The sequence below is a fragment of the Chiloscyllium punctatum genome, chromosome 40 (genome assembly GCF_047496795.1).
Source record: "Chiloscyllium punctatum isolate Juve2018m chromosome 40, sChiPun1.3, whole genome shotgun sequence".
Taxonomy (NCBI): Eukaryota; Metazoa; Chordata; class Chondrichthyes; order Orectolobiformes; family Hemiscylliidae; genus Chiloscyllium; species Chiloscyllium punctatum.
The window spans coordinates 17,809,592-17,827,334 of NC_092778.1; the positions used below are offsets into that span (position 1 = coordinate 17,809,592).

General features: G+C 40.1%; 1 protein-coding gene across 1 annotated transcript in view; it reads right to left on the reverse strand.

Annotated features, from left to right (window-relative positions):
• alg1 (ALG1 chitobiosyldiphosphodolichol beta-mannosyltransferase) overlaps positions 1-17,743 on the reverse strand; it is a 39,182-nt gene that overhangs the window by 5,201 nt on the left and 16,238 nt on the right. Inside the window, exons 7-12 of the mRNA XM_072559393.1 lie at positions 16,201-16,322; positions 8,263-8,301; positions 6,837-6,896; positions 5,716-5,826; positions 3,261-3,375; positions 2,468-2,543 (exon numbers count right to left, since the gene is read on the reverse strand). Coding sequence (XP_072415494.1) covers positions 2,468-2,543; positions 3,261-3,375; positions 5,716-5,826; positions 6,837-6,896; positions 8,263-8,301; positions 16,201-16,322 — 523 coding nt within the window. The remainder of the gene's footprint in view (positions 1-2,467; positions 2,544-3,260; positions 3,376-5,715; positions 5,827-6,836; positions 6,897-8,262; positions 8,302-16,200; positions 16,323-17,743) is intronic.

Consider the following 17,743-nt stretch of genomic DNA (forward strand, 5'->3'; position numbering starts at 1 on the left):
TGTAGCCAATCTACTTCAGATTATCCTGGCAAGGTAATGTCTCTCAAAAGGTTTAAGAAACAGATAAAGATTGCTGTTTCATGCTGCTACTAAGCAGTAGCAACACACGTGGTGCTCACCAATAATCAGACAAAATCATCCACAAAAAAAGATTTGCTACATATAGAGTGTACTTGGGACAATTTATTAGAACCACAAAATTTTGGACCTGGTAGTGTAATACTTCTGAACAGAGTGATGAAAAATATTCAGAGCAGGAAGGGGTGCTAATGGATCTTGTGGTACAGTGATAGTGTTGCTAACTCTGAGCCTGAAGGCCTGGGTTCAAATTCCACTGATTCAGAGATGTGTCATAACATGTCTGAATAGGTTAATTTAAAAAAAACAGAAGCACTTAATGATATTGGTGGAGGATTCTAGGGTTAGGAGCATTTTTAATGTCTCAGTTTGTAGTTAAATCAAAATGAGGAACTTTGCCATCAACATTGAAAATTACTGGCGAAAATACTCAAAACTAAAATCTTGACAAATTCACAGGACCTCCTGGCTTGCAATCTCTTCTAAAACAGATTACTGGAATGATACTGGATATACCTGCTTGATTTTCTAGGTTATGGAACAGCCTCAGCAGATTGGACATTAGCAATAGGACATTAATACCTCTATTCATGAAAGGAGGGAGCAAATAAACAGGGAATAACCTAAGAGCAATCATTGGAAAAATGCTGGAATCTATTATAAAGTAAATTTAATCAATGTATTTAGAAAATCACAATGATCATACAAGAATCAACATTTTTCCTCAGAGAATGCTAGGAAAACTCAACCAGAGAAGAACACAGATAACCCTCCATATCTGCTTTGCATTGCTGACTTCTGCACCTATATCATATGTTCTACATGTTTGCATTACAAAGTCCAGTTGAACTGACATTGTAGGTAAAACACTCAGGGTACTTCAAATTTAAGATTAAGAGAAATAGTTAAAAGTTCAGAGGATGACATTTTGACCAATGGGAATGTATTTCAGGTACTGAAACCTCAAAAGACTTTAAATGGCTTAGTTAAGTTACTAAAACCATCCAATTATGCTCCAAGTTGTTAAGAAATTAAACAGAATGTCGTCACACATTGCAAAGGTTTTAACCAAGTGAGGTTATTTTCAAACTTTATTTGGCTCTCAAAGGGCTATATTTGGAATAGTGCTTATAAGTTTGGTCTCCTTATTTCAAAAGAATATTTCATTAATATCAGGGTTAGTAGCTATGTTATAATGTGGCCAGGGAGAGCTTCCAAGAGGGTAACAAAGAGAGACAGATGTTTATAACAGCCATATAAAATGAACTCATTGAATGTTATCACAATTAGGTTCTTGCAAGTAAAACAAAATCTTCAAATAACACGTTTGCTTGTACCACAAAGTACAGCTACACATTTAGTTCTGGAATGTAACAGAATAACTTAAGTAAAGAACGATTACTCCAAGTCTTACTATACTGACTGTAATAATACAGATTAACATTGATAAAACAGTACCATAGATTAATTGTGTTGAGAAAGAGGAAACAAAAGTCTGAAATCTAGGTCATTTGATGCAATTACAGACAACACAGAATTTGAGCAAGATGCAGGAAGAAAATAAATACAGAGTCATTCCTTCGTGTCTGTGAAGGTTCCTTTCTGAGAATCCTTGTGAAAGATGAAATTTGCAAGCGCACAGTTGTTTAAGAATAGGTTTAAAATTGTGGATATGTGATTTTGGTTATTTATTTATTTATTGGCACAGATAGGCATGTTTGTGATTTTGCAGATACAGAAGATTTACTGGATATAGATTCTAATTAAATACTACTCCTGTATACATTAAACCCATGGATAAGAATGTTATCACCTGATCTTAGCAGTATACAAATTCACTATGGGTAATTCGGCTTACCACTAGATACAAAAGTACATTCGGGGAATAATGATTTTTGCAACTTTTCAAGTGATAAAGGATGTGGTCAAGTTTTTTACTACAAAACCAGACAATTTTTCAGACAGAAAATACTGCAGTGACATCCTAAAAGAAGTTGTGCTATGGACGAGGCAACAGAAGTAAGTTTATCCGAATAACCTGCATGCTGCTGGAAAACAACAGAATAAAGTTCGAGATGTGTAAGATTTCACCCAATGGATTGTTGGCCTTTGTGGGTTTTGTGGGCACTGATCAGTTGTATGTTTGCTCGGACTGATGTATCAATATTAGATGAGGAAGAGGGCACAAACTATGCTGAACCTTGAACCGGCAGTAAATTATTTAAAGTTTCTTACACTAAACGCTCTGACTTATTCATTATTGGAATAGGATAGAAGCCAAAATTTCATCAATATCTGAAAAGGACTATTGCCACAGCTGGTGGAACAGAGGGATAGATATTAAAGAAGCAGGTAGGCAATACTTCCTTCAGCATCGTATTTCATTTACCTTCAGTTGCACAGCCAGCTCATGAGAGTTTTTAAATATTAAACCATTTTCTTCATGTTTCACAAGTTCATGTAAACTGTAAAATAAGAAAATAAAAAGTTATAATTATTTTAACTACCAAAGAAAGGAAGGTCTTGGCTTAGATGGTGGCAGATAAAATGACAGTTAATGGAAAACACTGAAAAAAATCAGCCACATCAAGGAACTAGTTTTAAATGGTGATTGGGTGGCAACAATAGCTACTGTGGAGGTCTGATCTTAAATGTAAAAATTAGTAAAAAGTATCTATTTCCCTCCAGGCAGAAAGGCTGCAGTGCTAAACTGCCATTTGGGTTTGTGCAGACACTGAAGCTGCTGTACTAACTACATGTGGTGTTCTGCTAGCTCTAAAGCTCCAGGTTAATGGTACAGCTGATCCCAGCAAGGTGACCGGGACTGTGAAGGTAACAGCTGTGTACTTAACAGTGGGCACGCCTTATGAATTGATAACATTTTAATAAGGCAAAAAAAGCTGTTATCAGATACCCCTGCTTCTGCAGCACAAGATTCAGTTACAACGTTTATTTCATTGACGAATGCAATAAATGAATAAAATCAGCTCACAACATAAACAGAGACTAACAGGTTTGACTAAGCACGATTTAAATGACAGGAAATCAGTTAGTCGGGTTTATTAAAATTAAAAGAAATGTTAACTTAAACTAACAATCTTATAAGAAACATGCTTCTCTTCAAAACCATTGGGGGAAGGTTAAAGAAAGAATGAGAAAGATAATGTTCGCCATACACTGACCATGGGAAATCGATTGCACATACGGGTAAACGACAACCAAACATGTCTACCACTTTCATCGGCAAATCCAGTCCACTGGTTGATTTATGAAGACAAACTCCTAGATCACCAGAGCCTGTAAAATTATTACAAAACATAAGAAGAAAAAATACATTAAGTTTATAATTATCAGATTTGTTCTGTGTGGGAATGGTTCAGTGGTAACTGACACCACCAAGAAAGCTTGCCAAATTGAGCTCCAATCAGCTTGTTCAAAACAGATTGGTAAGATCCTTTGTCAATGACAAATCTGGACAGTGGAGTCCTGCCTGGTCAGAAGCGATTATGTAATCAGAGGTTGGTCCATTGCTCTTCTAGATGATGATGGCTATGGGTTTGGAAAGTGCTAAGGAGCCACAGTGAATTTCTGTAGTGCATCCTGTAGATGGTACATGCTGCTGCCACTGTGAATCAGTGGTGGAGGGAGTGTATGCTTGAGGATGTGGTGTCAAACAAGCAGGCAACAAACAGATTCATTAGTGTTGAATGTCCTAAGTGTTGCTAGAACTGTACTCATCCATATTCCGGGAATAGTTTTGAGAGTTCTGTCGATGGTATGGATTGAGGATTGGCTGTCTGACAGAAGGCAGAGAGTTGGGATAAAAGGTTCTTTTTCGGAATGGCAGCCGGTGACAAGCGGTGTCCCACAGGGTTCAGTGTTGGAGCTGCAGTTGTTCACGTTATATATTACTGATCTGGATGAAGGGACTGGGGGCATTCTAGCAAAGTTTGCCGATGATACAAAGTTAGGTGGACAGGCAGGTAGTACTGAGGAAGTGGGGAGGCTGCAGAAGGATCTAGACAGTTTGGGAGAGTGCTGAAAATGTGTTGCTGGAAAAGCGCAGCAGGTCAGGCAGCATCCAAGGAACAGGAGAATCGACATTCTTTTGAAGAAGGGCTGATGCCCGAAACGTCGATTCTCCTGTTCTTTGGATGCTGCCTGACCTGCTGCGCTTTTCCAGCAACACATTTTCAGCTCTGATCTCCAGCATCTGCAGTCCTCACTTTCTCCAGTTTTGGAGAGTGGTCCAGGAAATGGCAGATGGAATTCAATGTGAGCAAATACGAGGTCTTGCACTTTGGAAAAAAGAATACAAGCATGGACTACTTTCTAAACAGTGAGAAAATTCATAAAGCCAAAGTACAAAGGGATCTGGGAGTGCTAGTCGAGGATTCTCTAAAGGTAAACATGCAGGTTGAGTCCGTGATTAAGAAAGCGAATGTAACGTTGTCATTTATCTCAAGAGGGTTGGAATATAAAAGCACCGTTGTGCTACTGAGACTTTATAAAGCTCTGGTTAGGCTCCATTTGGAGTACTGTGTCCAGTTTTGGTTCCCACACCTCAGGAAGGACATACTGGCACTGAAACATGTCCAGTGGAGATTCACACAGATGATCTCTGGAATGGTAGCTCTAACATATGAGGAACGGCTGAGGATCCTGGGATGGTATTCATTGGAGTTTAGAAGATTAAGGGGCGATCTAATAGAAACCTACAAGATAATACATGGCTTGGAAAGGGTGGATGCTAGGAAATTGTTTCCATTAGGCGAGGAGACTAGGACCCGTGGACACAGCCTTAGAATTAGAGGGGGTAAATTCAGAACAGAAATGTGGAGACATTTCTTTAGCCAGAGTGTGGTGGGCCTGTGGAACTCTTGCTGCAGAATGCAGTGGAGGATTGGACGCTAAATGTCTTCAAGGCAGAGATTGGTAAATTCTGGATGTCACAAGGAATTAAGGGCTAAGGGGAGAATGCAGGTAAGTGGAGTTGAAATGCCCATCAGCCATGATTAAATGGTGGAGTGGACTCGATGGGCCGAATGGCCTTACTTCCACTCCTCTGTCTTATGATGGACCAGTCTGAGATAGCTGTCCCAGTTTTGGCACTAGTGCCCCTTTGTTAGTGAGAAGGACATTACAGGGTTGACAGCGCTATGTTTACTGTTGTTGTTAACAGTGCCTGGGTTGGGTGTAGGTGGTCTGTTCAATTTAATTTTTTTTTGAGACTTTTTAAGAGAATACATACATTTCAGTGGATCCTACCCCATTTCAGAGGCAATTAAAAGTCAACCAAATTGCTGTGGGTCTGGAATCACATGTTGGCTAGACAAGGTAAGGACGACAGATTTCCTTCCTCAAACAACATTAGTGAGCCAGGTGAGGCTTTACAACATACAACAATGGATTCATGGTCATAATTTGATTTTTAATTCCAAAATTTTTAAGAGCAAATTTCACCATCTTCCATGGTGAGGTGCAAGCCAAGTTCCCAGGGCATTACTTGGGTCTCTGGGTAACTAGTCCAACAACATTACCACTACACCAGTACCATAAAGTAAAACCCAGCATTGATTTAAAATTATTGCCAATGTAATATAAATAAGAATTATATGAAATATTGAGTAATTTTACCTAGCAACACTGGATAGTCTTCAGCTTCAAGCCACAAAGTGCATATGTGAACATGTTTAAAATGTAATTTTTCAATGAGATTATTATAAAATGCCTGGAGTGGACCCTTCCCTGAAAAACAAAAAAAAAGCAAGTTTTAAAAATTTTAAACATAAAATTCGCATTCAGCTGCAAGAAACTGGATGGATTGAGGATGGTAACAGCAAGGCGGGAGAAGGTGAAAAGATTCATGATGGGAGGAAAAGATGGAGGAGGAGAGATGGTAAGGCAGAAAGAGGGAGAGGGCCAGACTGGTGCAGAATTGGCAAGGTGAGGTCGAGAAGGCGGCAAGAGGAAAGGGTTTTGAAATCTGAAGCACAAAGGGACTTAGGAGTCACTGTTCAGAATTCTCTTAAGGTTAACACACACAGGTTCAGTTGGAGTTAGGAAGGCAAATACAAGGTTAGCATTCACTTCAAGAAGGCTAGAATACAAAAGCATGGATGCGTTGCTGAGGCTATATAAGGGTCTGGTCAGACTGCATTTAGAATACTGTGAGCAGTTTTGACTCCTGTATCTAAGGAAGGATGCACTGGCATTGCAAGGGGTCCAAAGGACGTTTACAAGAATCATCTCAGGGATGAAGGTCTTGTCAGGTGAGGAGTGGTCAAGAACTCTTGGGTCTGTACTCCATGGAGTTTAAAAGGATGGGGCGGGGGAGCGGAAGAGAATCTGACTGAAACCTACAGAATACTGAGAGGCCTGGATAGAGTGCTCATGGAGAAGGTGTTTCCATTAGTAGGAAAGACTACGACCCAAGAGCACAGTCTCAGAATGAAGGGATAACCCTTTAGAATGGAGGCGATGAGGAATTTCTTCAACCAGAGGGTGGGGTGGTGAATCTGTGGAACTCATTGCTGCAGAAGGCTGTGGAAAGCAAGTCACAGTGTATTGAAGACAGAGATATACATATTCTTGATTAGTAAGTGGATCAAGGGTTATGGAGTAAAGCCAGGAGAATAGGGTTGAAAATATAACAGCCATAATCAAATCATGAAATAGTCTTGATGGGCCAAATGGCCTAATTCTTCTCCTATACATTACGATCTCACTGCATTAATAGAAAGAGAACAGAAATATACCTGTAATGGCACAAACAAGGGGTGGTAATGTTATACCACTGTTTATGAAACCTTCATATTCTGTGGAAAGAATAAAATGAACATTTATTAATTTAAAATAACGTGCAAAACATTACCATAATTTCGACTTGGTATATACGCAATCCACGTATCTGAGTAAAACGTCTGTTTCACAAATAACTGACTGACCACAAAACTAACTACTCATCACAACATTATAACCAATGATTTGGTCAAGGAGTTTGCTTGATGCAAACACACTCAGTAAAAGCAGGAGGTTCAAGCATCACTCTAGAGATAGGTCGGTGAATGCTTGATGAATACTGCAAGTTCAATTTTGCTCTTTAAACTGAGGTGGTATGACATAGAGTGCAGAACTAATTTATTATCTAGTTAACATTAATGAACTAGATAAACAACCAAATCTGTAGCACTTAAAACTATGACACTGAGATAAACATAGCAATGTACGTGGTGGGGTTAGTAGGTATGTGATTAATGGGGGGATTTTAGCTGCAGTCAACCATATCTGCTTTAAGGCCTTCAGCTTCAGGAAGAACGCTGATGGGCTGTAATCTGAACTAAACATGATGCATCCAGAATGGAAAGAGTTACCTGGACACCCTTAAAGTTAAGCAGTGCGTGGGAAAATGGAGAACGCAATTGTGTAGCTCCTTAATTAACCAGCTTGAAGGATTGTGAAATTATTAGCATAAGGACTAAGAAGGGATACGAATGTCAAATCAGAAACAGGAAGAGTGAGACAGAGAGGGGGAAGAATTTAGATCCAGAGACAGAAAAAGACAAATGACAAATTAAAACTTGTTGTATTTAGCTCAAATTTTGCTTATTTTAATTAATTAAACTCCACATTTGTAACGTGTAACTTTCAGTTCCAGAGATGTTGCCTGACAGTAACATTGCTAGCAATTGCACAGAAGATAGTTTGATAGTGATAAAATCGTTCCCAGCTTGATATATTCTTGGTTGCATAGTAAAAATTCTGAAATGATTCCTAGCAGTTAATACATTCTTGGCTATCCCATTTTGCTCATGTCACACTCCAGAAGTTGATTATTCAAAATCAAAGTCAAAACAGGTCAAAACCTGAAAACAAAATCTAAAAAGTAAACCCAAATTGAAGAGACCCTCAAAACCATCAATATATTGCACTGTGCACCACAGCTGTAATCAAATTGAAAATGGATACATTTCATTATTTCCCCAAGTAAAAAGTTGCATGAATAGCGTTCCATAATTTGAAATGTCTGTTAATATTTGCATAGGAATATTTGCATTTGCATTTTATCTATAATAATGAAGTATCTAGTTAATATTTGAATAAGTATACTACATATCGAATTCTTCAATGCAAGGAAGATGCTGCACATTTAATTTGATGAAATTAAAGTTAACTGAAACCTACCTTCCAAGGCTTTCAGCAGAATGGAAAAATCTTCATCCTCTGAAAATCAAAGGAGGATTATGTCACTAATGATTGAAGTAAAAAGTATTTAATGCATTGGATGCCCAACAATCAGGAAGACAATGAATCTGTTCATTTCTTGAACCTCTGCTCTCACTGCTTCTATGCCTCCCTGAACCACAAAAGGGTCCCACCAGCCTCCACAGTAAATGGAGAATCCCACACCAGTCTCCAACGTGATGCAACGACCAAATCCATCTTTCTATGTCCGGCCCTTTCAGCTTTTCATGGGGACTCTTCATTCTGCAATGCCTTAATTCATACCCCAGTCTCTGAACACTCATTCCCTCTCTACTGCACCCTTCCATGCAAAAGTAGAAGATGCCTCACCTGAGGTTTCACCTCTTTAATTGACCAATACTCCAAACATTCCTCCCAAGTGAAACAGCAACTTATCTGTATTTCTTGTGATTTAATATACTGTATTTGCTGCTTGTGATGTAGTCTCCTGTGCATTAGGGACACTGCTTTGCAGAACACCTCTGCACAGTCTGCAAGTACAACCTGAAGTTTTCACTTGCTACACATTTCAATTCCCAAACTTGCTATCACTCTGATCCTTCTGTCTGTGGCCAGCCAATGTTCCAGTGAAGCTCCAGGAGTAATGCCTTTGCTTACAACTCTACAGTCTAACTCAACACTGACTTCAACTGCATTTGGTCCACTCTGTTCAATATGGCGTTTTTCCTTTTCTTGCTTAGTCAGCCTTCAACTTCTTCCTTCTTTTATTCCTTCATGTTGCATCCAATATGTGTTAATGAAGCGATTCACACCTCATTTGCATGTAATCTTTGCTTCATTATTTACCTTGCTGGCCGCTGAGGCATGAAACTTTTTTATTTCAACTCCCCCGACCTCCACCCTATCAGAGACCATTTTCTCTGTTCTTCTTCCCTCTCCCTTCTTCCACTGGCTTATTAATGCATACCTTTTTATTTCTCTGCACTGCTTCTGAAAGATTATCAACCTGAAATGTTAACTTCATTTCTCTCCACAGATGCTGCCTGATGTGCTGTGCTTTTCCATCATTTGCTTTGACTTTTGGTTTAGTACATGCAGCCTCTATGAAGTTTATAAGAAGTTTACAAAATCGATGTGTAAATCATACACAGATGCAAATAAGATCAAGCTATCTGGACACTAAGAGCTGGATTGCCAAGACTCTATCTGGACCTCAAACTGAACATCTAAAATCTACAGTATGTGATCAATATTCTGGAGAAACTTATATTTCATCAAATATTGCAAAGTAAGATTCTCACTTGCAGTTGTCATTGATTTTGCAACAGAGTTTTAATGACTAAAAAAAAGATAGCAAGTTACAAAAAAAAAATTTGCTAAGTTACTTTTAACAAGCTGAGGTAGTGTTTCTGTTTCTGGCATAATTGTCAGAAGGGAACATATTTTTCGGCTTTAAGTTTCTACTCAAACTTATTCGTGTATTGTCTATAAATCTCATGAGCTAGCACAATTAAACAGCCTTTTAGAAATTCTTTTAACTTGCCTTTTAAAAATACCCTTTGCTATATTTGAGATAAAATGGTGCAGTTCATGATTGCAACAGGAAATTAACTCAATGCAAAAAAAAGCATTTTGAACTAGTGTCAAGGCTACCTGGGAGTTGCCCCATTTTAATTACTGGATATCCCTCCGATTTGGTATTTCTGTGAATTCTCCTAAGATATCGAAGGGACAGCTTTTTTCATGCAGAGGGTGGTGAGTGTGTGAAATGAGCTGCCAGAGGAAGTGAAGGAGGCTTGGACAATTATAACGTTTAAAAGGTACCTGGACAGGTAAATGAATAGAAAGGGTTTAGAGGGATACGGGCTAAGTGCTGGCAAATGGGACTAGACTAGTTTAGGATATCTGGCCAGCATGGACAAGTTGGATCGAAGGGTCTGTTTCCGTGCTGTATATCTCTATGACTCGAAGAGCAAAGTGAAAAGCTTGAACAAGCCATATTTTCTTTTAAAACAATACTCAAAGTTCTGGATTACTAAATGACAATTTGCAAATTTTACAGCTTTTTAAAAAGTATTATGCACTTCTACTCTGATGATCAGTGATATCTTCACATTTTTGCATATTTTATTCTGTCATTGTGATGCCCATGTGCTACAGCCTGTCTCTACGTCCTTGCAGCCACTGTGCCCTATATACAGCTTACATTTCTATCTAGCTTTGTATCAACAGCAAAGAGAGACATGACTCTCTGTCTCTTTGTCGGAATCCTTGAGACAAATTGTAAATAGCCGAGGTTATTTTTGTGGCGCTCCACTAGTCACAACCTACCAGTTTAGACATGTGATTTACGTGTGCCGATTTGAAGATTTCGGGCAAATGTACCAAATGAAGCATAGAATGTTACAGCGCAAAACAGATCCTTCGGCCCTCGATGTTGCGCTGACCTGTGAAACCAATCTGAAGCCTATCTAACCTACACTATTCCATTTTCATCCATGCTTATCCAATGATCATTTAACTTCCCTTAAAGTTGGTGAGTCTACTACTGTTGCAGGCAGGGCATTCCAAGCCCTTACTACTCTGAGTAAAGAACCTACCTCTGACATCTGTCCTATATCTATCACCCCTCAATTTAAAGCTATGTCCCCCTATGCTAGTAATCGCCATCTGAAGAAAAAAGTTCTCACTGTCCAGCCTATTTAACACTTGGATTATCTTATATGTCTTTATTAAGTCTCAACCTTCTTCTCTGTAACAAAAACAGCCTCAAGTCACCCAGCCTTTCCTTGTAAGACCTTCCATCCACACCAGGCAACAACCCAGTAAATCTCCTCTGAACTCTTTCCAATGCTTTCACATCCTTCCTATAATGCGGTGACCAGAACTGTACGCAATACTCCAAGTGTGACTGCACCAATGTTTTGTACACCAATGTGACCTCATGGCTCCGAAACTCAATCTGTCTACCAATAAAAGCTAGCACATTGTATGCCTTCTTAACAATCCTATCAATCTGGGAGGCAACTTTCAGGGATCTATGTACATGGACACCAAGATCTCTCTGCTCATCCACACTTCTCTGCTCATCCACACTACCAAGAATCTTACCATTAGCCCACTACTCTGTATTCCTCTTACTCCTTCCAAAGTGCATCACCTCTCACTTTTCCACATTAAACTCCATTCACCACCTCTCAGCCCAGCTCTGCAACTTATCTATATCCGTCTGTAACCTGCAACATCCTTTGGCATTATCCACAGCTCCACCGACTTTGGTGTCGTCCACAAATTTACTAACCTATTCTTCTACACCCTCATCCAGGTCTTTTATAAAAATGACAGACAGCAGTGGCCCCAATATAGATACTTGCGGTACCCTATTAGTAACTAAACTCCAGGATGAATATTTCCCATCAACCACACTCTCTGTCTTCTTTCAGTTAGCCAATTTCTGATCCAAACCACTAAATCACCCTCAATCCCATGCTTCCATATTTTCTGCAAGAGTGTACTGTGGGGAACCTTATCAAAGGCCTTACTGAAATCCATAAACACCACATCTACTGGTTTACCCTCATCCACCTGTTTGGTCACCTTCTCAAAGAACTCAATGAGGTTTGTGAGGCACCACCGACCCTTCTTAAACCCATGTTGACCATCCCTAATCAAATTATTCCTTTCTAGATGATTATAAATCTTATCTCTTATTATCCTTTCCAACACTTTACCCACAGCCGAAGTAAGGCTCATTGGTCTGCAATTACCAGGGTTGTCTCTACTCACCTTCTTGAACAAGGGAACAACATTTGCTATCCTCCAGTCTTCTGGCTCTATTCCTTTAGACAATGACGACAAAGATCAAAGCCAAAGGCTCGGCAATCTCCTCCCTAGATTCCCAGAGAACCCAAGGACAAATGCCATCTGGTCCAGGGGACTTCTCTATTCTCACACTTTCCAGAATTGCTAATACTTGCTTGTTATGAACTTCAATCCATTTAGTCTGTAACCTTTATCGCAGTATTCTCCTCAACAACATTTTCTTTTACCAGTGTGAATACTGATGAAAAATATTCATTTAGCACCTCTCCTATCTCCTCTGGTTCCACACACAACTTCTCACTACTGTCCTTGACTGGCCCTAATCTTACTCTCGTCATTCTTTTATTCCTGACATACTTATAGAAAACTTTAGGATTTTCCTTGATCCTACCTGCCAAAAACTTCTCATGTCCCCTCCTGACTCCTCTTAGCTCTCTTTAGGTCCTCGCTGGCTACCTTGTATCTCTCAAGCGCTCTAAGCGAGCCTTCACGCTTCATCTTTACATAAGCCTTCTTCTTCCTCTTGACAGGAGATTCAACTTCTTTATTAAACCACAGCTCCCTCGCTTGACCACTTTCTCTGCCTGACTGGTACATACTTATCAGGGACACGTAGAAGCTGTTCCTTGAACAAGCTCCACATTTCAATTTTGTCCATCTCAGACAGTTTCCTTCCCCATCCTAAGCATCCGAAATCTTGCCAAACCGCATAATTGCTTTTCCCCCAGCTATAACATTTGCTCTGTGGTATATACCTATCCCTTTCCATCACTAAAGTAAATGTAACTGAATTGTGGTCATTATCACCGAAGTGCTGACCTATATCCAAATCTAACACCTGGCCTGGTTCATTACCCAGTACCAAGTCCAATGTGGCCTCGCCTCTTGTTGGTTTATCTACATACTATAATGGGAAACCATTCCTGCATACATTGGACAAAAACTGACCCATCTAAAGTTACTCGAACTATAGCATTTCCACTCAATATTTGGAAAGTTAAAGCCCTCACAACAACTACCCTGTTACTCTCGCTCCTATCCAGATTCATCTTTGCTATCCTTTCCTCTACATCTCTGGAACTTTTTGGAGGCCTATAGAAAACTCCCAACAGGGTGACGTCTCCTTTCCTGTTTCTAACCTCAGCAGACAAGTCCTCATCAAACATCCTTTCTGCTACCGTAATACTGTCCTTAACTAACAATGCCACATCTCCCCCTATTTTACCACCTTCCCTGTTCTTACTGAAACATCTAAACCTCCAGAAACTGCAACAACCATTCCTGACCCTGCTCTATCCATGTCTCTGAAATGGCCACAACATTGAAGTCTCACGTACCAACCCATCATGCAAGTTTACCCACCTTATTCCGAATGCGCTTGGCGTTGAAGTAGACACACTTCAAACTACCTTCCAGAGTCCAACCTACCCCAGAATGAGCCCCAATTACCCAGGTGTCTGAATCCCTCCCTCTTGCACCATCCCTGTAGCCATGTGTTCAACTGCTCTCTCTCTCTATTCCTCGCCTCGTTATCACGTGGCACAGGTAACAAACCAAACCAGAGATAACAATGTCTGTTTGTTCTCACTCCAAGTTTCCACCATAGTACCCTAAATCTCTGCCTTACATCCTCATCCCTTTTCCTACCTATGTCGTTGGTGCCAAAATGGACCACAACTTGGGGCTGCTCCCCCTCCCCTTTAAGGATCCCGAAAAGACGATCCAAGACATCATGGACCCTGGCACATGGCAAGCAACACACCAACCGTGAGTCCTTCTCGTTCCCAGAGAATCTCCTATCTATCCCCCTAACTGTGGAGAGCCCAATGACTGATGCTCTGCTCCTCTCCCACCTTCCCTTCTGAGCAACAGGGTCAGGCTCTGTGCCAGAGACCTGCACCCTATGGCTTACCCCTGGTAAGCAACAAAGTCTAAGGTGACAATATTGTAACATTGCAACCATAACGTTCAGTACAATTTTCACATGTACAAATGTTCATACAATAATTTGATGCACACTTATCACTTTCATTTTGAAACACTTTTTAAAAAGACTTAGGAATCAATTGTTTTCACTGCTTATGAAGTTTTATTTGTGTATTTCAGATATCCAAGGTACATTAAAATTGGCAATTTTACTTTGAATTCTGCTGAGCACAATGTACTGACAGAAATTTCATAACCACTGGGTGGCACTACTGTCCATGAAATTGTACATGTTGCAGTAAAATCCCATTGGAGATCATCCAATATTGACAATTTGAAGAATACTTGTGTTGAGGTATGGCTACAAGATTTTTTTAAAAGCAAAATCTGCAATGTTTATTTCACTTGCTTCATAAATGTTAGGTTTTTGTCATAATGTAGGAATAAAAAAAAAGGGCAGTTTTCCTCCTAGATATAAAAACATTAACAAATATCATCTCAAAAGATTGTGACAAAGCTAAAGACATAGATTTGAATAAAGATTAACATAGATTAGATGCTGCAAACATTGGCATCTACAGAGAATCTTGTAGGCTTGAGGCTGTCACTTTCTTCTTGCAGAATGTTGTGTAGAGGATGGCATTTGAACCATTAAACTTGGACCAGTCCTTTTAAACAGCTGTCTAATTAACTGCATTCTCCATTTCATACTGCAACCTAGCCAACGGTTCCTTTTCATCTCCGTTTTCTATTTATCCATCTCTACTCCTCATACTCCAACTTTTTCATCAGTCTCCTCTCAACATCTCTTCCTATAGCCTCTCACATTAAGGGAGCAGAAATTAGGCCATTCAGCCCATCGAGTGCTCTGCCATTCATTCATGGCTGATTGGCATGGAGAAATCTTTCTCCCGCTTTCTTCCCATAACCCTTGTTGCTTCATTTGCCCAAAACCTTCAAAATCAGCACACATAAATCACATGTCCAAACTGGCAGGTTATAACTGGTGGAGTGTCGCAAAAATCAGTGCTGTTAGTTCAGCTATTTACAATTTGTCTTCCCTTTACTCTAAGGCTGTGCCCTTGGGTCCTAGTCTCTCCTACCAATGGAAACAACTTCCCAACATCCACTCTGTCCAGGCCACTCAGTATTCTATATGTTTCAATGAGACTCCCCCCTCATCTTTGCAAACTCCGATTATAAACCCAGAGTCCTCAAACGTTCCTCGTATGTTATGGTTTTCAGAGGTGGTTCACGTGAACCTCCTCTGTACATGCTCCAGGGCCAGCACATCCTTCTTGAGATATGGGGCCCAACATTGTGCACAATATTCCAAACATGGTCTGACCAGAGCTTTAAAGAGCCTCAGAAGTACATCCCTGCTTTTAAATTCAAGTCCTCTCAAAATAAATACTATCATAGCATTTGCCTTCCTAACTAGTGACTCAACCTGCAAGTTCACCTTGAGAGAATCTAGACTAAAATTCCCAAGTCTCCTTGCACTTCAGACTTCTGACTTTTCTCCCCATTTAGAAAATAGTCCACACCTCTATTCTTCCTACCAAAGTGCATGACCTCACACTTTCCCACATTGTACTCAATCTGTCACTTCTTTGCCCTCTCCCCCAAACTGTCTAAATCCTTCTGCAACCTCCCCACCTCCTCAATGGTACCTGTCCCTCTACCTATGTTTGAATCGTTTGTAACCTTAGTCAGAATGCCCTCAGTTCCTTCATCGATATCATTAATGTATAAAGTGAAAAGTTGTGATCCCAACACTGAGCCTTACGGAACCCCACTTGTCACCAGCTGCCATCCTGAGGACACTTTTATCCCCAGTCTCTGCCAGACAGCCAAGCTTACATCCATGCTAGCACCTTGCCTCTGACACCATTGGCCCTTATCTTACTCAGTAGCCTCCTGTGCAGCACCTTGTCAAAGGCCTTCTTGAAGTCCATGTCGTTAACAACAATTGGGTCTCCTTGGTCTAACCTGCTCATTACTTCCTCAAAGAACTCTAGCAGATTTCTCAAGTGTGACCTCCCCTTGATGAAACCATGCTGACTCTGCCCTATTTTACCACACACTTCAGCATACTAATCTACACTGACAAATAACAAAACCAGTGCACTAAAACTTGAATAAGAGAAAAAACATCCTCAGGCTTACCTGTCCAGCTAGTACTGCTAAGCAGTATTGCAGGTCTGCCTTGGATATGGGTGACAGTACCAGTCCCAGCATGTAGTTCTGTAAAGGCTGTCTGCTCCAAATTAGAAGGCACAGATTCACTCCTAATAGCATACAAAAATTGCAGCATTAAGCACCTGTTTCAAATTGCACAATCATTTCAACATTTTTAAAGCATATCTGCTTCTTAAAAGTTATTCTTTACAGGTCACATACATCTATAGCTAGTCCAGCATTTACTGCCCATCCATAATTGTCCTGGAGATGGTAGTGAGCTATCTTCTTGAAGCACACAAATCCATGTGGATGTGGGAAGGAGTTCCAGAAATTTGATACAATGATATCGCTCCAAATCAGGACGGTGAGTGACCTAGAAGGGAACTTGGTGGCCTTCCCATACATATGCTGTGCTTCTCCTTCAGGGTGGTAAAGGCTTGGAAGGTGCTATTGAAGGACACTTGTTGGTTTGCTGCAACACATCTTGTAGACTACACACTGCAGCGGCTGTGCATCAGTTGTGGTGAGAATTAATATTGATGGCGTTAGGTGGGGTGCCAATCAAGTGAGCTGCTTTATTTTGAATAGTGTTTGGCATCAAGTGTTGTTGGAGCTGCACTGACCCAGGCAAGGAGAGTGTGTTCCATCATGTAGATTGACTTATGCATTGTACATGGTGGACAGGCTTTGAGGAGACAAGCAGGCAAATTAGCTACACCAAAATTCTGTTCTTATTGTCACACTATTTATACAGCTGCTCCAGTTCAGTTTCTCATCAATGGCAACAACCTGATGGTGACAGTGGAGAATTCAATGATGGTAATACCATTGAACGTCAAATGGCGATGGTTAGATTCCCTCTCATTGGAGATGACCATTGCCTACTTGTGTGGCGTGAATGTTAATTGCCATTTACCAGCCTAGCCTGTATTTTGTCCAGGTTTTGTCACATCTAGACATGGACCGATTCAGTGTCTGCAGAGTTACAAGTGGTGCTGAACACTGTAACTAACAATGAATCCTAATCCTAACCCATTTCTGACCTTATGATGCAGGAAATATCATTGGCGAGGCCGCTGAAAATGGTTGGATCTAGTACCAATGTACACCAGAAGTGATGCACTGGGACTGAGATGATGGTGCTGCAAATGCATGTAAATATAGTCTTGTACGTGTAAGAGATGTCTTTGGTTTGTTGGACAGAGTCGAACTCCAATGTTTTTGTTTCCTTGATACTGTACAGAATTGAACTGTGTTGCTGACAATAAAGATATTTTATGAATAAAGTATATTTTTGAAATTAAAAAGATTGACATCAAACACCTTCCCAGTGCCTCAATTATATGTAAATATAAATCTTACCCAAGTAAGAGATGCCTTTGGTTTGTTTGTTGGATTGCATCAAATCCCAATGTTTGTTTGTTTTCCTCACATACTACTGTAGAGAACCAAGCTGCTTGAATGAATTCTTATATATAAATATTATTTTTATGAATAAAAAAAGGACTGACCCCAAACAACTAGGACT